The 23,147-nt window shown below is 41.3% G+C and overlaps 5 protein-coding genes across 10 annotated transcripts; 4 read left to right on the forward strand and 1 right to left on the reverse strand.

Annotated features, from left to right (window-relative positions):
- LOC109715387 lies at nucleotides 95–1,978 on the forward strand. Its single transcript, XM_020240367.1, has 3 exons — nucleotides 95–503; nucleotides 586–1,373; nucleotides 1,579–1,978. The coding sequence occupies exons 1-2, from the start codon at nucleotides 132–134 to the stop codon at nucleotides 1,363–1,365; spliced, it is 1,152 nt and encodes a 383-aa protein (XP_020095956.1). The 5' UTR covers nucleotides 95–131; the 3' UTR covers nucleotides 1,366–1,373; nucleotides 1,579–1,978.
- LOC109720828 (trimethylguanosine synthase-like) lies at nucleotides 4,225–8,468 on the forward strand. Of its 5 annotated transcripts, none has more exons than XM_020248175.1 (10): nucleotides 4,225–4,409; nucleotides 4,511–4,580; nucleotides 4,787–4,838; nucleotides 4,969–5,051; nucleotides 5,170–6,157; nucleotides 6,587–6,821; nucleotides 6,935–7,070; nucleotides 7,177–7,271; nucleotides 7,356–7,479; nucleotides 8,136–8,468. In XM_020248175.1, the coding sequence occupies exons 1-10, from the start codon at nucleotides 4,315–4,317 to the stop codon at nucleotides 8,196–8,198; spliced, it is 1,941 nt and encodes a 646-aa protein (XP_020103764.1). In that variant the 5' UTR covers nucleotides 4,225–4,314; the 3' UTR covers nucleotides 8,199–8,468. The 5 variants fall into 5 exon arrangements, 4 of the variants coding, with proteins under 4 accessions (XP_020103764.1, XP_020103773.1, XP_020103758.1 ...); XM_020248184.1 differs by having other exon boundaries at nucleotides 4,257–4,580; nucleotides 5,170–6,138; nucleotides 6,587–6,653; nucleotides 6,725–6,821; XM_020248169.1 differs by having other exon boundaries at nucleotides 4,257–4,580.
- LOC109718786 (uncharacterized protein C630.12) lies at nucleotides 9,008–15,522 on the forward strand. Its single transcript, XM_020245187.1, has 13 exons — nucleotides 9,008–9,318; nucleotides 10,052–10,081; nucleotides 10,213–10,391; nucleotides 10,613–10,748; nucleotides 11,921–12,017; nucleotides 12,566–12,625; nucleotides 12,716–12,816; nucleotides 13,027–13,061; nucleotides 13,297–13,354; nucleotides 13,439–13,513; nucleotides 13,587–13,744; nucleotides 14,074–14,334; nucleotides 14,698–15,522. Exons 1-13 carry the CDS (start codon nucleotides 9,169–9,171, stop codon nucleotides 14,939–14,941), a joined length of 1,584 nt encoding a protein of 527 aa, XP_020100776.1. The 5' UTR covers nucleotides 9,008–9,168; the 3' UTR covers nucleotides 14,942–15,522.
- LOC109722143 (vacuolar protein sorting-associated protein 27) lies at nucleotides 16,070–23,120 on the reverse strand. Of its 2 annotated transcripts, none has more exons than XM_020250045.1 (10): nucleotides 22,934–23,120; nucleotides 18,943–18,999; nucleotides 18,766–18,833; nucleotides 18,091–18,292; nucleotides 17,892–18,010; nucleotides 17,283–17,358; nucleotides 17,129–17,188; nucleotides 17,006–17,056; nucleotides 16,747–16,825; nucleotides 16,070–16,413 (listed from the first exon to the last, which is right to left on the reverse strand). In XM_020250045.1, the coding sequence occupies exons 2-10, from the start codon at nucleotides 18,943–18,945 to the stop codon at nucleotides 16,322–16,324; spliced, it is 750 nt and encodes a 249-aa protein (XP_020105634.1). In that variant the 5' UTR covers nucleotides 18,946–18,999; nucleotides 22,934–23,120; the 3' UTR covers nucleotides 16,070–16,321. The 2 variants fall into 2 exon arrangements, with proteins under 2 accessions (XP_020105634.1, XP_020105627.1); XM_020250038.1 differs by lacking the exon at nucleotides 22,934–23,120 and adding an exon at nucleotides 19,933–20,089.
- LOC109722135 (pre-mRNA-processing factor 17) lies at nucleotides 20,248–22,178 on the forward strand. Its single transcript, XM_020250024.1, has one exon. It carries the CDS (start codon nucleotides 20,346–20,348, stop codon nucleotides 22,176–22,178), a length of 1,833 nt encoding a protein of 610 aa, XP_020105613.1. The 5' UTR covers nucleotides 20,248–20,345.

Consider the following 23,147-nt stretch of genomic DNA (forward strand, 5'->3'; position numbering starts at 1 on the left):
GGGGCTCACACACTCTCTCCCTCCACTCTCCTTATAAAAACGCTTTCAAATCCCCACACACGCTCTCAAAACAACGTTGTGGCCCAGGAGACCCCCTCCTTCGCCGCTGCCGGAAACCTAGCTCCCCCGCCATGGTCGACGTCGACCGCCGCACTCCGGGGCTCCCCCCGGCGCACGCCGCGGGGCTCCGCCGCCTCTCCTCCCGCGCCGCCGCCGGCGTCTCCTCCTCCTCCTCCGGCGCCCGGGCGGGGCTCCTCTCCTTCTCCGCCCTGGCCGAGTCCCTCCTCTCCCACCTCCGCTCGTGCGGCGTCCCCGTCCTCCCGGGCCTCTCCGACGCGGAGCTCCTCCGCCTCGAGGCCGAGCTCGGCCTCTCCTTCCCCCCCGACCTCCGCGCCCTCCTCTCCCTCGGCCTCCCCTCCGCCCCCGGCTTCCCCGACTGGCGCTCCCCGCTCCCCCTCCTCCTCCCCTCCCTCCGCCTCCCCTCCGCTGCCCTCGCCCTCCACGTTGCCCGCCGCGGCAACGCCGCCCCTGCCCTGCTCCCTCGGCCCGCCCCCCCGACCCCGCCGCCGCTCTCCGCCTCGCCGCTCCGGCTCCGCCGCGCCCGCCCTCATCCGCTCTTCCGCGCTGCTACCTCCCGCCCTCCCAGCCCTTGCCGGCAACCCCGTCTTCCGCGTCGACGACGACGCGGCGACGACGCGCCCGCGTCTCCTGCTGCGCCGCCGACTCGCCGACTTCTTCCGCCGCGAGGCCGCCTTCCGATCCGACTCCGACTCCGCCCCCGCCCTCCCCCTCCGTCGCCAGCTCTCCGCCCCCATCCCTCCCCCTCCGCCTCCCTCTGCCTCCTCCGCCCGCCGCAGCCTCGACTCCTCCATCGCCGGGAAGAAGCCCCGCTGGATCGAGTTCTGGAGCGACGCCGCCCTCGATCGCCGCGCCCGCGCCTCCTCCGCCTCCTCCCATCCCCCCGATCCAGAGCAGTTCCTCGAGATCCAGGTCCAAAACTCCATCCCTATCCCTAACCCTAGCCTCCTCCCCGACTGGGTCCGAACCTACCTGGACCGGATCGGATCCGTGCTCCGCGAGGGCGGGTGGGGGGAGCCCGAGGTGGCGGAGATGGTCCACGTGGCGTCGTCGGGGCTACTCGACAACGTCGTCGTCGTCGACGGCGAGGCGATCCTCGACGCACTCCTCCTGAGGGCCGACCGGTGCTCGGACTCGCTCCGCCGCGCCGGGTGGAGCTCCGACGAGGTCGTCGAGGCGCTTGGCCTCGGCTCCGCCCCGGAGCGGCGGCGTAGGTCGAAGGTAAGCTTACCGCCCCGGATCGCACTCAGAATGGAGAAGCTCGCAGGGGCGGTTTCTAACTCGTAGCCATACATTCACACATACCGGCTTTTACCGGATCCCAAGCCGAAGCCGCTTTTGAACTTAAAAACCTTTTTAAAGTGTTTTCTTCTCTCTTTTTTTTCATCTTTTGATTTGATCTTCGTCCGGTTCGCTTTTCCAGTATAGTTTCGACCTTCTAAACTTTACAAATTTAAAGTCTCTACTATTTATTAATTAATGTAACCATGTCCTTCCAAATCACAAATATTTTAACAAAAAGATTTTCTTTTAAACCTTAGAAACTGTATTTGAAAAGGTGGGATTACTGTTAAATATCAGTATATATAAATAAATTAGAAAATTAGTTTTAAGTAGATGTTTTGGATTTGAAATGAGAGGGAATCAATGAAAAAGTGGCGCTTCTTCTGTATAGTGGGAGGTGACTCAGGTGAGCTTCTTTCATGGAAACGCGCGCACGGACACGGGGATTGCCTGATTCTGGTAAAAAGGTTGAAGTGAGAAGTCGTGGCGTATGGACAAGGCCACAACGGTGTCCTTTACTCTGATGTGATGTGATGTGATGCTACAACTTTTGTCTTATACTTCGCTTCTCCGCGGTACATATGTTTGGTATAAACGTGAATTTTTTTTTTTAAAAGTTTAACTCTATTATATAATTATTTAATTAACTTAATTTGAATTAGTCCAATAATATTTTAACTTTAAAATTTAAATTTATTATTTTATATTTACAGATTTAGTTTGTGCATGTAATTTTTACAACTAAAAATTTAATAAAATAAATAATTGGCACAAAATTTGATCTTATAGTGTTATTGATTTATTCAAATCAAAATTTTCAATTTAAAATTATTTATAATTTATATAAATTTTGTACTTTTTACCTAAACTTTTTAAGTAACTTTTGGCTTTTACCGCAAAACAAACGGGCGAGGGAAGTACGAGGCCCGTGTCCATCGGTGCTGTACTTGTCGGTCGACCTTTTGCCCAACGGTCACCGCTCCACTAGAATCGAACACGAAAAGCAAGTGGGAAACGGGGCGGGTGACCGTTCGCACCTCACGTGCGTATCCGGCCCACAACCAATTGGACCTACCTGTCGCCTCTTTCCAAAACCGACCCGTTATAACGAGTCACTACAATGTTCTTTTGTCCTTTCCTGTGAACAAGGCCGTGTTCACTTTATAAATCTAGTTGTTTCGTATTTATAGCTAACTTAATAATAATATATTTAAAGTGAATAAAATGTGTAACTCACTATCCTTTTGTTAAAAGAAAATTTTTGTTCTTACTCGCAGCACCTCGATCGATCTGCTGTGCTTTTCAATCCGGATCCAAAAGGGTGTCTGGTACTTTGTGTTGAACTTAGGGTGAAGAAGCATAGAAAAAGTTATAACAACAGGTTTTTCAAAGAGCTCTTCAGCTTGTGTTCGATGCGAACTCATGACTTTGCGCTTGGAGCAGGCGATATCTGGTTCCAACTAGCGAGTTAATTTGTGTGGTTGCGTGTTCTCAATTACTAAATATGAAAGCGCGAACTAACAACCGATGAGAGAAAACTGAGAAGGCTACGAAATGGCGGCAATTTTTTTTTTATTAGCTTTACCCCTTGCCCTGTGCTTGTTTGGTTCTTATCTTACTTTCGATTTTAAAAACAAGAAGCATTACACAGTGTTTGGCAAATTGGACAGCTTGAAACTTTTCAAGTGGAATTAAAATTCTGACTCTGAAACTTACAAGTTTTAATTCAATGTTTTGATTTTACTGTGGAAAAAATCTAGGTTAATATAATATTTGGTCTTACAATATAATTCCGATAGCACTATATCAAATAATATTACATATATATATTCTAGTGCCAAACATTCCATTGACAATAGTCGACAACAACCTGACCCACAAACAAGCAGCGCAAATTCGAAGGCAGGTAGGGTCTCCCCGCTCCTGCTTATTTTGGCGGATCATGGACGATTTTTATAACAAGTTGATTTTTATTCTATTTTGTTCTACTTATCCTTTTATTTGGAGGGTAGGGTCCGAAGTGGAGGATGAATCAAAGGAAAGTCAGGATATTCGGCTTTCTATTCCATTTCTTTAGTAGATCTAAGACGGGTTCAAAATAAATTATTATTATTATTATTATTTATTTTAGCCTCTAATTATGTCTCATTCGGAGCGGACCAGGCGTAAAAGTCCATCAATCTGGATCCATCTGCGTCCCTACCTACAAATGGCCCATCTCCAAACAGCTACGCATGGGATAACCCTCCCTCTTCCGACTCCCCGGCACCTACAACATGCCTCCCATAACGCATTGAATCACAAATGGAGACAAAAAATAAAAAAATAAAAAAAAAAGCCACCCTTTTCCACAACAGCTCAGATGCATTGTTTGGATATTGCGACAAAAACAGAATTCTGGTCAATCCCTATAAACCCTCTAGAAAGAATTAACCCATGCTGAATTATTAACAAGAAGTTGGCCCACCCCATTTTTTTTTTTTTTTTAATAATACACGTGTTGGAAGTTTGAATCTTTTTCATTTCATTTGATAGAAATCCTTCAACCGCAGAGGACAAAAAAAATTTGTGAGTTTGACGAACTCGACTTCAACCCCCAACCAACTGAAGTCGAGAAGTCGATCTCCATACAATTGTGAGCGGGAGTTTGGATGATTTCGCGTCTTCGGTATTGACACAAATACTGACGCGCACGACTTTCTCGAAAATTACGAATTCAACCTCTGGAATTCAAAATCAAACAAACAGACGCTTAGGGGAGAGTTTGGGCTATGTCTGTTTCAGGCCCAGTCGGCGAAGCCCTGGGCCGAGACAGCCCGGCCCGGTTCATAAACAGCTTTTTAACACTTTCCCCACTCCACTCCGATCAAAAACCCAAGAAAAAAAACAAAAAAAAAAAAAAACCCCTCACAATTCATCTTCTTCACCTGTTTACGGCGGCACCTTCCCGCGATGGTCTCCGCCACCGCCGCCGACGACTCGGCGGCAGAATCGCTGGCGATAAGGAAGCTCGGCCGTCTCTTTAAGCTCACCGAAGTCCACCTATGGCGAGCTACCTCTTTTTTTTATTTATTTATTTTACTGATTTTTTTTTTTTTTTTGTGTCGCCAATTTTTAGTTCTAAAGTGTTTTGGGAATTATGGAGCAGGGATAGTTCTTATTCCAACAGTTATTCCGAGACTTATTCTCGGGATTACTCTCCGGAAGACGAGCCTACTGTAAGTTCAGTGTAGCTGTAGTAGTTTTCTCTTTTTTTATTTTTTTTATTTTTGGGGTTTTAGGGTTTTGATGCTGTACTTTTTGGACGAATTTTGCAAACGAACTTTTTTTTTTTTTTAATTTTTGTGTGTGTATGTGTGTATTTTTCACATTAAGCTTTGAAAATTTTGTTTTTTAGTTGTTAATTTGATCAACCCTAAAACAGAGCTCTTGCACCGCTACTGATGTCAACTCAGGAATCACACAGGAAGTGGATGGTAAGCTTCCTTTTTCCCTTCGAAATCATGTTCTTTTCAAAATTTCAAATAAGATTATTGAATCACTCTACCACATTCTCCTATGATGCTTCAGCATTGAACATTGGTGTCATCTCTATCATTTTTACAGGTTATGCTCATGCCGAAGATTTGGAATTAGCTTGTCAGATGGATGCTTTGGGTCTGCCCGTTTCATTCAGCACGAGTAAGGAGGTTAGTGCTTTTCGAATTTGCCTTCTTATGCCTTTTTTTTTTTTTCTCTCTCCTTATTTGTAAGCTAATATTTACTCGTAGAATTCATACTTATAAGTGGTAGTTTTGTCCATTGCAGAAGAAGAATGTAGCTTTCGGCGGAAAGAAAAAGGGAAAGGGAGTGAAATCCAGGTCTTCTAGTGATCTAAAAGATAATACCGTCCCTGCAGTTTGGAAAGACGGTGAATCGGAAAGTGTTTCTCCATCGAGAGTTTGGCATGATTTCACAAGTTCGCCTACTCGTTGCGATGCTTCAGGAGAGTCTGCTCGAGCTTCTCCTTGCAAAACTGAAGAGATTGATGGAGGTTATGCTGCTTTTGCCAACAGCCAATTTTGTGACAAAGTGAGCGATGAAATAGGCCTTGATCATGTTGATCGAGAGACCAAGTTTTGTGGTATTGCTTCACAGTCGGACGCTCGATCCTCTGGGCAGCGTTCTCATGGAAATGGATTTAGTAATGGCAGCGGTGAACTTTGTGAGGAGGGAAGGTCATACGAGAAGAACGAGGAGGAAAAGCACTTGGACTCTTCATTGATATCACATGATACTAGTGAAAATTGTGGGTCAAATGACACTGAAACACTGAAGCCCTGTTCAATATCAGTGGAGTCGCCTTTGAGTGAGAACCACGCTCAAAATGCTGAAAATAGTGCACATTTTGAATTTGGTGACTGGAGAGTGATTTGGGATGCTTTTTATGAGAGAAATTATTTCTACAACGTCGAAACACGGGAGTCTACGTGGTATCCTCCTTCAGGCTTGGAAGACTTTGCTCTTTCCACCAGCACTTGTGCAGCTACTGAAGAGGATGCACAGGGATTACAAGATTTGAGTTGCTCATTCCATGAAAAGAATGTGCATGATTTGGATAAAGAGGAGAATAATGTTTACTGTGAAGAAGCTTGCAATATACCTGATTCTTCACTTGAAGATCCGAAAAACACTATACATGAAGTACAATATGAAGAAAATGTGCAAAGTGACTCCTCTACGATTAATGGGCTAGACTATCATTATTCAATTGCTACAACAAAAAAGAAAAAGAGAGTAAGAAGACTCCAATCACGTAAGCCGATATGTATAGCAGTAGATAATCTATTGAAGATTTCTCATCCCTTCATTTTACTTTTTCTTCACATCTGCTCGTTGTTTCACCCCGAGTTGAAGAGGGCTGGATATATAGAAGGAACTCATTTGTAACCTTTCAAACAGGATGAAGCCCAATTATTACCCTAGTTCCTATTATACACCGAGTTTTAAATACAACAATACTTTATATACCTAGGTGAAGAAATTCTGTGAGCCAAATGTCTCTCACAATTCCGTGCGGACTACATTAACCGTTTTAACTAAGTTTTGCCGTTTTAGCATTTTTAGCCTGCATCCTTCCAAACTTCTTTGCAGATTATACACCGGTAGCATCTAAGCTAGTTCTATCATGATTTTTTACTATAGCTTGAAATAAGTTTTTTTAAGTTATTTTTCCTTTCCGCAGAACATACATTTCAAGGAGTCATCGAAGGCCTCTCTACCACTGATATCAGCAAGTACTGGATTCAGAGGTACTCACTTTTTTCTCGTTTTGATTATGGTATAAAGATGGATGAAGAAGGCTGGTTTTCCGTCACACCAGAGCCCATTGCAAGACATCACGCGTCTCGATGCGGTAGTGGCACTATTATTGATTGTTTCACGGGAGCCGGAGGAAACGCCATCCAGTTTGCTATGAAGTCCGTAACATTGCTCTTTTTCATAAGTAATCCCTTGGCTATATATCTCATTTGCAAAGGAATGCTTAAATCCTTTTTTCCTTTTTTTTTAAAGAATGTTAGTTGTATTTCAGGAGCAATCATGTTATCGCTATTGATGTCGATCCAACGAAAATAGAGTGTGCACAGCATAATGCGGCTATCTATGGAGTTAATGACCAAATAGATTTTATAATAGGTGACTTCTTTCAAATTGCTCGACGCTTGAAGGTACCATTACTGTTTCTTTGCCAAGTATATTTTGTGGAATATGTTCTCCTGATATGTGACATTAAGGTCTTTGCTGCTGATGGTTTATCATCGTATACGCTTGCAGGGAGACACTGTTTTCATGTCACCTCCTTGGGGAGGTCCTGACTATGTTAAAGTGGAAACTTATGATATCAGAACCATGCTTAAGCCTTGTGATGGGTTAGGCCTTTGTTTTTATAGTTCTTTTTATGAGATGGTAATGTTTTAAGATGAGAATTAACATCCGTCTTTTCTTTGATTTAGATATTTTCTTTTCAAAATTGCAATGACGATTGCCTCGAGAATAGTGATGTTTCTTCCTCGGAATGTCGATCTAAACCAATTGGCGGAGCTGTCTTTATCTGTTGATCCTCCCTGCGAGCTTGAGGTATAAGTCCAGCTCGAGTTGTCTCCTTGCTTATATTTATTCCTCTGTGTTTCCTCTTTTATCTGGGTATCACTTTAAATAATCAAATTTTTGCAGCTTGTATGCCTTTCCCGTTCTCCGTTATAATAAATTTCTGTCCCCTCTGGTTTGATAATGGGGATCTGTTTTCTGATTATTCTTTAAATTACAACCTAATTATAGACGGTGAAATGATTGCGGGTGATTTGATGTACTAATTACTGGAACACCTTAAAATTTTGCTTCTCTGTCAATCTGTTAGTATGGAAATGTTCGGTAAAGATTAATAACTTAGTAGTTTCATGATATGCAAGCTCTGTAACGTTTTGATGTGATCTAAAAAAGATAGTTGACTGAGTTGCATAGAAGCATCTCTATTTCTCATTTCTTCTGCCATATTACTGTCATTAAGCTTCTCAGTCGCCGAACATGGTTTAGAAATGCATTCCTAGAATATAGCTGCATATATATATTTTTTTCATAATCAGAATATAAATATTAAAAGCTTTTGCTTAAGTAGAAATGTTTATTCTGCTGTGTAATTTGAAAATAATCTGCCGTTTCACTTTCAAAATTTCTCGTCTATGGTTTAACCGTCACAAATTTTGCGTTGACCGTGTTGAACATTTTGCTTGCAGGTTGAGAAGAGCTTTCTGAATGGAAAGTTTAAAGCAATTACGGCCTATTTCAAAGTACGATGATGCAGGGATCATGCGGAGATCACTACCTGACTCTTGCATCGGAGGGGACGATGAATCCTGTTTCTTTATGGCAAAGGAGCTTGTTCATATTAGTGATGAACCTGGTTGGGAGTGTGTACATCTAGCATATGTATCAATGGCATTGACCTATTTATTTGGTTCTATTTGTTACAAATATGTTGATTTTTTGTATTAAAGTATGTGCAAAAATGTGTAAGAAACTCTAGCCTCTTTCTATGTATGGAGTGTGACAATTAGCTTTGAGAGTCATGAGTTTTCTATGCAGATGCTGTTTAAATAGAATTGTTCTAAGAAGCATCTAGTCTAGTTAAGTGGGCCTTAATGGTTTAGCTGCGGAACTGGATGTTTCAAATGAATTTGAAACTTTATTACTTTTTGAGGTTCAGAAGCTTGTTTTCTTCGTTTTGCCCCTGTAAGAACTCTAAAATTTTTGTAACCATACTCTACTGAGCTTTTTCGCAATTTACCATCTAATACATGATTGAGATTTGAAAAAAAAAAAACTTCTAAATTAATATAAATGATTACGATTACGGCTCATCAAGCTACAACATCTTGTTGAGAAACTTTTCAACGAAATCACGTTGGTGTGGATAATTTGATGTGTAGTAATGCTTTTAAATAATGTATTTATTTTCAAATTCTGTGAACATCAAATTGGAGGAATTTTTTTATTTTGAGGGATCTTAAAATTTCATTTTTTTTAAAAAAAATTTCTATAACACAAATAATAAATTATTTTTTTATTACACGTTTTTACTGCGAATGGCTATTTGTTCCTAGACGACTGAGCCTTGCAAAAGAGTCAAATCCATCACCACAGTTTCGAAAACTACGATCCGATCCCCTCTTCTTCTTCTTCTTCTTCTTCTCCGGGCAATCTCCCTCAAAATCGAAGGGGAAAAAAACCCTAAAACACGGATTTGAGAGAGGTGGGAGAATCGGAGCGATGCAGAGCTTGTGGCGCCTCACGCTGTTCCTCTGTTGCTTGTGGGCCGCCACTCTCCTCTACGGCGAGATGGTCGCCTACTGGGTCCCGCTCTCCACCTGCAAATGGCCCCGCCTCACCCCCTCCTCCTCCTCCTCCCCCTCTTCCTCGGTAATGATTCGTAGCATTTGAGTCGATTGATTTTGTGTTCGTTTCGTTTTTGGATTTCGAATTGGATCGGCATCAAGCGATTCTAGAATGGGAAGAACAGGGTTAGCATTTGAATCCATTACTTTTTTGTTTCGTTTTATGATAAGATCTCGAGATTGAGCTCCTACAGTCCCTAATTTTAATTAGATTGCAAATGTTCGCACACTAATCTGAGGAATTAGTATAAAGTGATCCTAGATTTGGAAAAATTAGCGATTGGTGAAGTAGGAATGATCTTTAGGGCACAGCAAGGTTTCCAATTTCGGCTGAAAATTTAAGGATTTTCTTTTCATTTTTACATAAATTGTCGCATTTGCTGAGCATGTAATGATTTATGATATAACGTTTTAGATTGTACCACCCATGGTGAAGTTGATTTGAGCTGAAATTTTAGCGCTGTTTAATATTTGCTAGCGTGTCGTTGTATTATACACTTGATCTTTATAGCTGATGGTGTAGGATTCAGTGAGTCAAATTTTGCGATAAGAACACTACCGAATTATTTATTTATTTATTTATTTTTTCTGAATGCTACTCCACTTATTATATGTATAAAATGCTAATACATGTCATTCTTGTTTGTTAGTTATTGTTATTGTTCCAGTGTGTAATAGTTTTACAATGCCCTCTTGGCAATGTTTGAAATTTGTTTACGAACTTGGTTTAATTTCCTTGTATTTACTTTCTTTGACAGGTGAAGGTTGCTGTTGTGGCTGATCCACAGGTTAACTTAATTCCACTGCAACATTAAATAGATATCTCATCTAATTTTTTATGCTTAATGTCATTTAGTTCTCCAAAGCACTGCTTTATTCTACTCTTTCCTTGCTACTCTGAAAGAAGTTTTCATTGCAGCTTATGGACAGCACCTCACTTGGACTTGCTCCTGATTCGTTTGCCCTAGAAGTTGCCCAGTTTTATACAGATTTGTACATGCGAAGAGCTTTTCATACATCTATACTGCCTTTTAAACCTGACGTGGTTTTATTTCTGGGTGATTACTTCGATGGGGGTCCGTATATGTCGGATGACGAGTAAGGCACGGTTCTTAGATTCTTTTTCTTATGTTCTCTAAAATTGCTTTTACCATAGAATACCTAGTATTATTTTATCTTTATGCTCAATTTTTTTTTTGGATTTTGGCTTTCAAGCAAACTTTGGACTGGCTTAACAAGAATCAATTAATCAACATACTTACTACTTGGGCAATCTATATAGCTATATCTTTAGATTTTCTCTTTGACGATCCTCACAGGTGGCAGGAATCGTTAAGTCGTTTTAAGCATATATTTGGTGTGAATGAGAAAAGAAGAGATTCTGACACTCCATACTACTACCTGTGTGGAAATCATGACATTGGCTATGCGGCTTTTCACTCCCAACATCCCGAGGTAGTTTCTTATTGTAAAATTTATCATTTTTGTCATAGTTTTTGCTGGTTTTGTTCCTACACTAGTTTGTGCAAGAGAAGTAAATATACGACCAAGTATACTAATTTGCCATTGAATTACTTTCTGCCGAAGAATCAATTTAAGAAACACTGCTGGCACAAAACTAAGGGCCTGAAAAAGGTAGAAAAGGTTAAAATTAAAAAGTTAAAATTTTGCCCCAGAAGAAAACAATCAATGTGAATGTGCATGATGAACAATAACCAAGCTAGAGCCAGATAATCTTAAAGCTCTTTTCCTTCTTAAAAAAATCCTAGATGTCGGTAATAGAGCCTCGTAGTTGGTCATATTATAGTAAGCTTGGTTATTTCTTGGGAAACCTTAGTTGTGAGAACTGCGTAGGATTGTTGATTAATGCTGAAAAGCAAAAAAAAAAAAATGTATACGTGGATAAAATGGCATTGCACGGGTGGTCAGAACTGTACCATTTCTGTGCACTGCATGACATTGGTTTGCATCGTTTCTGTCTATTCCTACATCATTTCCTACACTAAATCATGTCGTGCAATTCTTGTTATCTTTTACTCTTCTCTATGGACTTTAAAGGCTGATTTTGGCTAATTTGGATTTGTGTCTCATGGTTTTGTTTGTGCCACTGAGTTGCTCCTGTGCTATTGTTTGCATGTCTCTACAGGCCTTGCTGTCAACTCCTGTTAGAATTTGTTTTTCAATTGGGTTTTGATTCAAACAAAAGGGTTTCGGTCGAGTTTTGATCGAACCCTGACCTTAATCCCAAATTCATCCCATTTCTCTTCCAGTCTTCCTTTCCTTTTCTTCCTGCTCCATCTATAACCAAGCCCTTGCTACGGCATCATTGCTGCCTTTAGACCCTTCTCCTGCCTTATGTGGTCACCACTTACCAGACCAGCCGCCCATCTCCCAGCAGCACCACTCACTAGACCATCCACCCATCACCCGCTGCTGCTGGGAGGAGGGGAGGTTTTAATGCTTGCATATGCAAAATAGAGTTGAAGGAATGTCCTAGCAGAAAATAGAAGCAGTGATCTCAGGGAACCTGGATGAAACAAATGAAACCATGGGACACCCCATGTGAAAATGCCTTTGAATTTATCCTTTATATTTTGTCAATTGATTTAAGAATTTTATTGTGATAGGTGATCAGTCGGTATGAGAATGAGTTTGGATCAAGAAATTATCACTTTTCTATTGGAAAGGTGAATTTCATTGTTGTTGACGGTCAAACTCTTGATGGTATGTAGCAACTACTTGAAATTTGAGTTTGATGTTTCTTTACTAATTGAGAAATATAGAGTTGACCCATCAGCCAGATGAAATGCATTAATCTTCACATGTTATTGGATACTGGTTGATGATCTTGACTTATATTCTAATAGATATAGAATGTCTTTGTCAAGTACTATACTGACAAAATTCTGAGAATTTTGTATAAAGTATGTTCTCAGCTAGGTTATTTTATTTTATTTTTGTTGCACAGTACCTATTGAATTGAGTGCTATTTATCATGTTAGTATATTTGTATGAAGACCCTTTGATTGATGATGGTCATCAAGCAATATACAGCTGTAGGGGGACGATAGAGTTTTTGTAGATGAATCTAATTAATTGGAAATCCATATATTAGTGTCATTAGGCTGTTATCTGTATCTCTAGCATTTTTTTTTTGTGGGTGGACCTACTAACCTGGCTTTCTTGTGTGCATGTATACAATTTCCATTGTATATTTGCTTGCTAACTGATTCAATTGTATACATGATGGGTGATGGACATCTATTAAGCAGGGCCCAAACAAGGAAATCAAACATCATTATCCTGGAACTTCATAAAAAATATATCAAATGGTATGTGATCTGGTTTATCTGAATACCGCTGCTTACTGTGATTTTTTATTTAAGATCAAATTGGTTGACTAACACTTCTCTATCTTTTAGATATTAAATCAAATCCAACAGTCCTACTGACACACATTCCTCTTTATCGTCCTGATAACACACATTGTGGCCCGTATCGTTCATCCCCTGTTATAAATCAGGTACTTTTTCTTCATAATTTGGGAACAATGAGTTACCAAGAAGTAGAGGTGTAATACAAAATTGCTGCTTTCAATCAGAAAGATTGTTGTGTTGTGTCATTATTTCTACCTGTCAGCCTTACATTATGTAATATGTGGTTGGATCGTAACTTTTAAGTCAAACAAATGCCGTTTACATGGAGAAACTGATTCAATTCTTTTCTTTTTCAGAGAATTTCTTATGCTGCATTTGATCAAGGAATTACGTAAGTCCCTATTTCTTAACTGATTTTATTGCTTTAATGAATAAGTTCAATAGAGCGGTAAGGGTTACTTTCTTGGAATGATAAAGCACAAGAGAGACTGCAATTATGAATATCTTCCCCTAAGCCTTTTGTTCGAGCTTGTTTGTTGCACTCAACTGATTCAGACATTTATAGGTCAACGCTTACAGAGAATTCATACTTAAGTGACTGATGAAACTTTACTATGTTGATGTAGGTATCAAAACTATCTTGACAAGGAAACTTCAAACCTTTTACTAAGCTCTATCAAGCCAGTAAACTTCTCACTTTGTAGCAATTTTCCAAGATACTTAGAATCATAGGAGTACCACCTTTTTACTTCAATTAGGTTATTGCAGATACTGGTGCTCTCTGGCCATGATCATGATCAATGTACAGTTTTCCACTCAACTCCTTTCGGATCAGTACTAGAGGTGAGAAAATTCTAGAATAGTCTTAGTATTGGTTTATAATATTAATCTGCATCTAAAATTTTCCTTCATGCAGCATACCCTTGGGACTATAAGCTGGCAGCAAGGAAATCTCTATCCATCATTCATGCTGATGTCTGTAGCATCGCGACTATTGCCGAATGCGACTGAGCCAGAAAACAGTGTCTCTACCCTTCTTTGTTTTCTTCCGAAGCAAACCCACATCTATATCTGGTACTACAACTAGTTCGAGACTCTTAAATATTTATTTTGAAAATCATCTATTCACGTATATACCCTGTAAAAGTTGAATATTCATATATATATGCACATTGAAAGTGTAGTTTTTCACGGTACAGAAATAACCTTATCTTAAGCTGAGGCACCATCTTATTCATATTAAGTTGGTTTTCTATTAATGAAAAAAAATTAAAGAGGGGAATCTTTTCTACATTGAGGGGTATGTATGAAAGAAATTAAGTTTGGTAGGGCATATATTGCTGAATTATGACTTGTTTGTTGTTGTGAAAATTGACAACACACTACCCTTTTGTATTTTTCAGGTATATTTGTCAGTTTGTATTAACTCTTCTTCTGCTTATAATTTGGCCAACGACTGGTTTTGGTTCTTGGAGTTATCTCGATAGATTTTTGGATGTCATCAAAGCAATCGGCAACAACTTTGGCAACACTGCCAAAGAGAAGGATGACGAGGAAAACTGTGACTACGAAATGATATGGGACGCGGAAGGATCAATGCACCTTGTTAAGAAAGCCACATCGAAGGCCCCAAACATTAATTCGGAGGCGATAAAAACAGGGAGGTAATGAGAACATACTTGCCAAACTTTGCAGACATAGGTTTTGAATTGCCGCAATCAGTGGCCAGAAATTAATCACCTGCGGTCAAACCCCCCCTCCTTGTCCATTGCTTTTTGTGTTGGATTTGGGGTTTTTTGCAAAAATAATCCACTATTCCACTATCCTATGGCTTTGCGACTTCGTCGACATTTCGTGAATACGCAATTTTGGTCCAAAAGTTTGCAAATAAGGAAAAGAGGAATCAGGATCACAAAATCAAAATCAAGTTCCTTTTCTTTTCCATTCGTGCAAAATAGCCTCATTTGAGTGGTGTGATGGTTGTGATCCCATTTAGCACCGAACTGATTAAATATTTATTGTGACAGGGGAAACGTTGTTGCGAGACCAACAGCAAGGAAGCACATGATGGAGCCAGGGCCATCAGATTACATCGAAATTAATACGGAAGCAAGGTCAGATGATGCAGGAAAAGTGCCGCGGTTCACCAAGTCAAAGGCAACGAGGCTGGTTCAGCGGCTGATTCGGGTGATTCGGTTGCTTGTAGTTATCGCTGCCGTGAATGTTCCTCTCTATATGATGCTTCTCTTCAAGGATTGGATCGAACGGTGACTAACAAATATGACGCCACCGATGTTTTCTCCGGAGGATACAGTAGGAACGCATATGGAATATTACCCTAGAAATTCTTGTATTTGTGTAGATTCATGGAGCTAACGGTTTGAACTTCAAAAATTGTGGATGAAGCAAAAGAAGCAACAAGATTGTGCGTTGGGGTTTCTGTGCAGCTTGATGCCGTTATAGACGAATAGGCGAATCATGCACGTAGAAGGCATTGGTTTTTTTGTGGTGCTGGATAAAATAATCTTTGTAGGATTGGTAAATTGATTTGTCTGTTGAGGCGCAAAATAAGATTTTGGATTGGTCTAAGCATGTGAATCTTTAATAAGCGGTCATTTTTGTACTTGAAAGGGAAAAAAGAAGAAGCAAGTGAAAAGGCCTATGCACTGGTGAAAAGCGGGACTCGAAGGTAGAAATGAAGATTTAAAGCTCGGTACTTTCAACAAATATGTAAAACTGATTCATAAATAATAGTGTTTGCCTAGGGTTGGTGGAGTGGTAGTTAATTGAATTGTATGATTTAATCGATGAAAATGGTTAAAAAGATAAATCTAATGACGAGAAATTTGATAGCACCCAGCGTTTGTTGCTATTGATAGCATAGTAGTCGAACTCTCTCTCTCTCTCTCTCTCTCTCTATGTATATAGAGTTTCTTTACTATACTATCAATACTATTTGAGTTATTTTAGCTGTGAGATTTATTCCTTCGTTTATTTTTATTACTGGATTAATATTATTTAACCAATTATCATTAAATCTTACCTGAATAGTAAAAAAAAATTCAAATATTATTAATAATATAGAAGCTCAATTGTATATATATAGAGAGAGAGAGAGAGAGAGAGAGAGAATTACGTTGGAATGTTTCTAATTGGTGCTATTAGATTTTCGGCACTTGGATGAAGGGATATATAGTTAGAGTGATAGTGGTTTCTCTAGAATTGAGTGGGTGATTGATTGTATAGTATAACCTAACAGATGAAAATAATCAAAGAGATAAATCTAACGATAAAAAATTTGATAACATAAGTACTTAATGCTATTAGAAACACTCCAGCCAGATTATATACAGATATATATTGTATGTATAAATAAATAGTTGAGAAAAAGAGAATGGATTGTTTAATTAACCCTTAAAATTATTATTACCATTAAGATTCGACATTCTTAAAATAATAAAAAGAAATTGTACAGCTTTGTAAACTGTTCTGCCAAATGAAATAAAGACAAAGTTATTCTCCAACAGCAGTATACTGCTTCCGGGGACATCTTGTCATATCCTCTAGTCTTGAAGTCAAATCAGCAAACTCCAAAGAAAGCAGCCTCCATTTGTCGAGAAACAAAATCACACGAAAGCTCAATATACAAAATCAGTGGCTTGATTGTCCAGCTGCGAGTTCCGCCATCCGGTTGCGCATTTTGTATTGCAGCATGGCCGGAGCGCAGTCGAGAGGCGTTTCACCTGAATAAAGAAAGGTGTATAAGATTTGTAACCCCTGACCCTTGTAGAAATGTTGCGATTCATCTATATCCGTTGACAAATTTAAGAGATTGGAAACAGCTTTGGACGAGTGATGTATGATAACCTTCTTATTCTTATTTTGGGAGGTGCATGCACTGGAATTGTTATTTTCTCTTTTCAGAATGACAGAAATATAACATTAGAAGAGAGTGCACAAGAGCAAAGGCAATCAGTCCAAAAAACATAGAATCAATGCTGATCATGCAGTCCATTTCATGAAATTGCTCTTTGAGTAATGGCGCAGGTATATTTAAATAATGGAAAAGCAGTAACCTTGCCCATTCTTGCATTCCACGTTCGCTCCATTATCCATGAGAATAAGAGCAATCTCGGTCTGATTAAATAGTGCAGCCTGCAATCATTGATAGAGGAATCTCTGTTATAACAGAAAAACCATGATAGATACATTGTAACAAGCTTATGGAATATCAATCGACGTCTGTAAGCTGTTCAATGTATCCTCGTTCCAACAATTGTGGCACACCTGCCTTCTAGAAATTCAAACAAGACGACAAATCAAGTTATGACATACCAAATGCAGCAAAGTGAAACCTTGCTTGTCACAGTAGTTTGCGTCCACTCCCTGTCCAATGACGATAGAAAGATTTTGATTAATGATATAGTTAGTGCAACGGGAAGAAGGAAACAAAGATACCTGACTCAGTAGTTTTCTGACAGCTGGAACATCACTGTTCTTAATTGCTTCCCTTAAACCCTGAAAATATAATGACGAGTGCTGAATGAAATCCAGTGCTAGAATATGGTTAAACCATGAAACAGAAACATGTGCCTATTAGCTAGTTTCTGACCTCTCCAGTGACTTCATAATCCGCATGACCCTTATCTGAGCTAGTATTGTTTGTTTGACCAAGATTAAAAAATGAACTGCATGGACATTACAAACAAGTCAAGAAGAAAGATTCAAATGTAGAGAAGAGCACATTAAGCTGATGCATTTGGTACTCTAATAAGAAAGCCAATAAAAAATTGACAAGTGGCAATTTTAAATAGATGAAAAAAAAGTTGAAAAACATGATAGAAAGTTGCAATTATAGTGCTGAGATGGATGAAAAGAATGTGATAACATGTTGCACATGTAATAATGCTAAGTGCCTACTCAGCCAAGCTTCTGGACAGCTTCTATACCCTGAAAAGTAGCAATTAAGAGTTTGGCAAATGGAAAGTAGACGTTGTTAAGGAGGTTTTTAATGAAAGAGCTATTATTGCTTCTTCAAACAACACTAGTCAAACACATTTCTGCAGGATCTCCGGCCAGGCCAAGTGCATGAAAAAACCCATCCGACTTCACTCTTCAAGCTTACAGGTACAGGTTGGCATTATGCTAAGCTAAAATCATGGTGCCTTAGACATCAAAAGTTTTGGATATTGAAAAACAGTAGTGTCTACTTCTATATAACCTAGAATTGCTGGCTGATGAAGCTCCGGATTTCTTTGTACTGGATTCAGCAGATTGTTGAGTGCTGATAGCTTTCTTTGGTCTTGGGTTGGACTGCACACTTGATGAAGAACTATGAACCTGCAATTCATCGAGCACAGGAGGATGCAAACATCGAAACCATGTTCTAGTCAACTTAACAATTACAAATAATTATTTACCGGTGCAGGAGGAGGATCTGGTTTTGGGGCTTCACATATACACAAAGGCATTCCACATTTGCACTCTAAAGCTCCTACATTGTGATCTCCCGAAGTTGGTGCAGATGAAGGAACATTATCCTCACCTATTTTTAGCCTTGAAATGGTGTCGGTTGCAGCAGCAATGGCCTCCGAAGAAGTTTCTTTATCAACATTTCCAGAACTAAAGCAACATAGAAGGGAAATATATCATCAAAATCCAGCATTAAGAAGCTATTCCTTATCAACAAAAGTTCCCATAGTTACCACGATAGAGAAAGCGATAAAGGCTGTATTTATTTGTTGCCAAATTAGCTTCATGCTTTACCACAAGGAACATGAAACAAGCAATCATAATGGTACACTATAGCAGAAATTTTAGCACACCTCGTATCACCAAAAAACTTATAAACACCCGTCAATAAGTTGACCTATGGACTACTTGTGCACATCAAAACCTATGAATATCATATATGGGAAGCAGCTGGACCGTTGTCCTGGTGCAATTTTCTTGGAAGTACAATCATGAATTGAAGTTTGCAAACCAATTAAGAGAAAAGATAGCAATCATCTCAAGTTATATACGACTATGCATCTATATCATCAAAGAACATAACTTTTATATAATCAAGACGAAAGCAACATTGAGAACACTACCGCGAAGATTTGTTGAAACATTCATAGCAGACTCTGACATCTGTATATATGCCATATTGAGGCAAAGCCTGAAAATATAACATGAATTTCAGTAGGAAGTATATAACCTCAAGTTTATATTTCGTCACTTCAATATGAATAAACAAGTTTTATGCACAGAACTGTGGCAAAATGTACCATGTGATATGATGAATGTTCATGGCATAGTGTCTTCCCACAACTTCGGCAGTGATGCTGGGCAAGAAAAGTACCAAAAGTAAGAAGCATGTCAAACACAAGAAAGCTTGACAATGTTCACACTTGGTTACTTAGTGGAAAGCTAGATTTATATTAGCTAAATAGTATTTTCTGCGGAACATCATCAAAAATCTATAAACCAACTTATAAATCACTAACCTAATTATCGTGGGCGGTTATAATAAATATTTACTCAAAAAAATATGGTCCCTCTTAAAAGAATGTCTACTTTAGTGGAGCCATCTCTCAACAATATGGAAAAAGTCTAATCAAACCTCGTTCATTAGTAAAGCATGCCTCTTATATTAATTTGAAGCTTTAAGATAGATTCATCTCTCCGAAATTTCTCAAAATCATCCTATCCTGTGTCTATAATTGCGCCTTAGCCCTGAATACGCCGTTCAACTGTGTAGAGTATGTAATATAAACATTGAAGAAGAATGGTTGTGACAAAAGTTGTTTCCTTGGGTTCTTAGTCATGAGTATATCAAAAATCAAAGCCTCCCAAAAGCATTATCCTCATGAATGTCAATAACTGCTCCAACCGAACAATACCAATTCTCAAATCAAACACACACTAAACCTAATATAGCATACAAATGAGAGAGCACTAGAAATTGAAGACCCATCACAAAAACTAAAACCAATAAATATGCCCTAAATGCAATAAGAGTTTCTGCAAATCCGATTAGATTAATAAGCAATTCGGCAAATCGCTCTCGCCCAACCCAATCAAAATGTCTCATAAATCTCTGCTTCGCAGCAATCGGAATAGCTCCCGAAGGGATTCGATCGCTCTCTACGAAACAAAATGAAGAGAAGGGTCTAAATTCATTAGGTCGAATCTGATCCTCGAGCGGAATAGAAAGAATCGGAGATCTAGAGAGAGAGAAACGAGTTGACGAGTTGCGATTAGGGCGAAGCGCGTACCCTTCGGCGAAAGGTGGTGAAGCTACAGTGGCAAACGTCGCAGCGGGAAGCCTCTTGGAAGAGGGGTGGAGTCTCCGCCATGATCGGACCTTCGGAAGCTCGATCTCGATGAGAGAGAGAGAGAGAGAGAGATAGAGAGAGAGAGGAAGGAGAAAGGTGGGACAGGGACGAGAGACGAAGAGGGTCGGGACGAGAGGATTGTAATCGGTGTAAATTTGCACTTATAGTCCCCTGAATTTTACCAAATTTCATTTTGGTACCTCTAAACCCGCACGTGCGCTGCACGTGCAATGAACCATCCATCTATTTCTCCCTCTCCCGACGCGAACCCGATCCATCCCACCCCACTTCGTTCGACATCCTCTCTCTCCCTCTCTCTCTCTCTGTCCATAAACCCTAGAGGGAACCGCACCATGGATCTCCTCAAGGGCTACGCCGACGAGGACGAGGACATGAAACCCTCGGAAGAGGAATCATCAGATCCATCAAACCCTAGCGGCCACGGGGGCGCGGCGGCGGCGGCGGCGGAGGCGCCCTCGTCGCCGGAGTCGGGCTCCTCCTCGTCCCCTCCTCGCCTCTCCCTCGGGTCCAAATCCTCCGCCCCGTCCGTGGACGAGACGGCGCTCGCCCTCACGGCGGCGGGCTCGGCGCGCTCCGCCCACCGCCCCCTCGACCCGACGCAGCACGCCGTGGGCTTCAACCCCACCTACGACCAGCTCTGGGCCCCCGTGCTCGGCCCCGCCCACCCCTTCGCCAAGGACGGCCTCGCCCAGGGCCTCCGCAACCACAAGCTCGGCTTCGTCGAGGACGCCGCGATCCAGCCCTTCCTCTTCGACGAGCAGTACAACACCTTCCACAAGTTCGGCTACGCCACCGACCCCTCCGGCCTCTCCGTCGTCGGCGACCTCGACACCCTCGCCGCCAACGCCGCCCTCTCCGTCTACAACCTCCCCCCGCAGGAGCAGAAGCGCCGCCGCCTCCACCTCAAATCCAGAGATCACGACGCCGACGCCGACGCCGGCGCCGGCGCCGGCGCCTCCTCGGCGGACGCCGAGAACCCGGCCACCGACGACTGGCTCCTGAAGAACCGCAAGAGCCCGTGGTCCGGGAAGAAGGAGGCGGTCCAGGGCGAGCTCACGGAGGATCAGAGGAAGTACGCCGAGGCCCACGCCCAGAAGAAGGCGGAGAAGGAGGGCCGGGGCGAAGGCGGGAGAGGGGACAAGCCCGAGCTCGTCGTCAAGAGCACCTTTCACGGCAAGGAGGAGCGCGACTACCAAGGCCGCTCGTGGATTGCGCCGCCCAAGGACGCCAAAGCCACCAACGACCACTGCTACATCCCCAAGAGATTGGTTCACACATGGAGCGGCCACACGAAAGGGGTCTCCGCCATCCGCTTCTTCCCCAAGCACGGCCACCTCCTCCTATCTGCTAGCATGGACTCCAAGGTTAAGATTTGGGACGTGTTCAATTCCGGCAAGTGCATGCGCACTTACATGGGCCATTCGAAAGCAGTTCGCGACATCTCCTTCTCCAACGACGGCTCCAAATTCTTGAGCGCGGGCTACGACAAGAACATCCAGTATTGGGACACCGAAACTGGCCAGGTGATCTCCACTTTCTCTACGGGAAAGATCCCCTACGTTGTTAAGCTGAACCCGGACGAAGATAAGCAGAACATTCTTCTCGCGGGGATGAGCGATAAGAAGATCGTCCAATGGGACATGAACTCTGGTCAGATCACGCAGGAGTACGATCAACATCTAGGGGCGGTGAATACCATCACTTTCGTGGATAACAACCGAAGGTTTGTTACTTCGAGCGACGATAAGTCCCTTAGGGTTTGGGAATTTGGGATTCCGGTGGTTATAAAGTACATCAGCGAGCCCCACATGCACTCCATGCCGTCGATATCTCTACACCCGAATTCGAATTGGCTTGCGGCCCAGAGCTTGGACAATCAAATACTTATTTATAGCACAAAGGAGAGGTTTCAGCTGAACAAGAAGAAGAGGTTTGCTGGGCATATTGCGGCAGGGTACGCGTGCCAGGTGAATTTCTCTCCGGACGGGCGGTTTGTGATTTCGGGCGACGGAGAGGGGAAGTGCTGGTTTTGGGATTGGAAGAGTTGTAAAGTGTTCAGGACTTTAAAGTGTCACGACGGTGTTTGCATAGGTTGCGAATGGCATCCGTTGGAGCAGAGCAAGGTGGCGACTTGTGGATGGGATGGCATGATCAAATACTGGTAAGCTTACGTATCATTTTCTATTTTCTTTTGAAGAGGCATACTAGAGCAGTTAATTGCATAATCTTTTAGTGATGATAATATTTGTGCTTGCTTGTGTGATGTTTCTTCTCACTGTGCTGCTTAGGATCTTCTCGTTAGTTTGCTGTTGATTTGCTTTCTTTAAGTAACTCATAAAATTAACTTTGCCTTACAAAATTAAGATCAATGGACAAGAGCACCAACAACAAGAAGAGTAATTAGTGTTTAGTTGCAACTGTACGGGGCTGGCTTTGTTTTAGGTAAAACTCTTCTTAAACCAATGTCATCATGTTATTCCTCACTACTTCCCCTAGAGTAAATTCTTTTATCTCCACTTTTCTCTTCTCGAATTACTTATTTGTCTTAGTCTCTTTACTAGCATACCAGATGCTCTCATTTCCTTGCTCTTTTCCGTCAATTGTTGTAGTCAGGTTTTGTCATTGAATAGTAGTACGTCTTGAGGCATAGGTGTTTTGGTGCCAAAGTTCATGTCTTAGTGTTAGATTCTCTATAGTATATGAAAATTCATGATCTCGTGTTAGGTTTTCATTTCAGAATTTATAGGTAAGGTTCATTCATCATTTCAAAGCCTTTTTCACTGAGGTTTTAGCTCAGTGGCAGTTTAATAGTGTTTTAAGAGCAAGAGTGGTGGCTTACTAATATAAAGAGCTGATAGGGGAAAAAGGTACATATCTCAGCAGTTGCAGTTGATACAGCAAACTGTTTATATCAAATCACCTCGTAACGCTTTGCTAGATCCACAATGGTTTGACGAATGGTAATTTGTCGAACCAGTTATTCTGTTCAAGGTATAACTGGAAAAGTGTTCCCTTGATGATGAATGTTGCTGCCTTGTTCTAACCTGCACTGGAAAAGTCAATCCACTTCATAATATACCTTAAGCAAGAATCTTAATCGCTATAATTGAATATTCTTTTGACATCATATTTGC

The sequence above is a fragment of the Ananas comosus genome, linkage group 1 (genome assembly GCF_001540865.1).
Source record: "Ananas comosus cultivar F153 linkage group 1, ASM154086v1, whole genome shotgun sequence".
Classification (NCBI taxonomy): domain Eukaryota; kingdom Viridiplantae; phylum Streptophyta; class Magnoliopsida; order Poales; family Bromeliaceae; genus Ananas; species Ananas comosus.

Excerpts from the sequence above, each read along its gene's own strand:
- LOC109715387 (XM_020240367.1), top strand. The coding sequence starts at position 132 with ATGGTCGACGTCGACCGCCGCACTCCGGGGCTCCCCCCGGCGCACGCC. Across the intron at positions 504-585 it reads CCGCTGCCCTCGCCCTCCAC|TCCGGCTCCGCCGCGCCCGC; the intron begins GTTGCCCGCCGC and ends CCGCCTCGCCGC.
- LOC109720828 (XM_020248169.1), top strand. The coding sequence starts at position 4,407 with ATGGCGAGCTACCTCTTTTTTTTATTTATTTATTTTACTGATTTTTTT. Across the intron at positions 6,822-6,934 it reads GCCATCCAGTTTGCTATGAA|GAGCAATCATGTTATCGCTA; the intron begins GTCCGTAACATT and ends GTTGTATTTCAG. Across the intron at positions 7,071-7,176 it reads AAATTGCTCGACGCTTGAAG|GGAGACACTGTTTTCATGTC; the intron begins GTACCATTACTG and ends ATACGCTTGCAG.
- LOC109718786 (XM_020245187.1), top strand. The coding sequence starts at position 9,169 with ATGCAGAGCTTGTGGCGCCTCACGCTGTTCCTCTGTTGCTTGTGGGCC. Across the intron at positions 13,514-13,586 it reads CTTTCGGATCAGTACTAGAG|CATACCCTTGGGACTATAAG; the intron begins GTGAGAAAATTC and ends TCCTTCATGCAG. Across the intron at positions 14,335-14,697 it reads GAGGCGATAAAAACAGGGAG|GGGAAACGTTGTTGCGAGAC; the intron begins GTAATGAGAACA and ends TTATTGTGACAG.
- LOC109722143 (XM_020250038.1), bottom strand. The coding sequence starts at position 20,013 with ATGGCGGAGACTCCACCCCTCTTCCAAGAGGCTTCCCGCTGCGACGTT. Across the intron at positions 17,189-17,282 it reads ATTATGAAGTCACTGGAGAG|GGTTTAAGGGAAGCAATTAA; the intron begins GTCAGAAACTAG and ends TTATATTTTCAG. Across the intron at positions 16,826-17,005 it reads GTTTCACTTTGCTGCATTTG|GCTGCACTATTTAATCAGAC; the intron begins GTATGTCATAAC and ends CAATGATTGCAG.
- LOC109722135 (XM_020250024.1), top strand. The coding sequence starts at position 20,346 with ATGGATCTCCTCAAGGGCTACGCCGACGAGGACGAGGACATGAAACCC.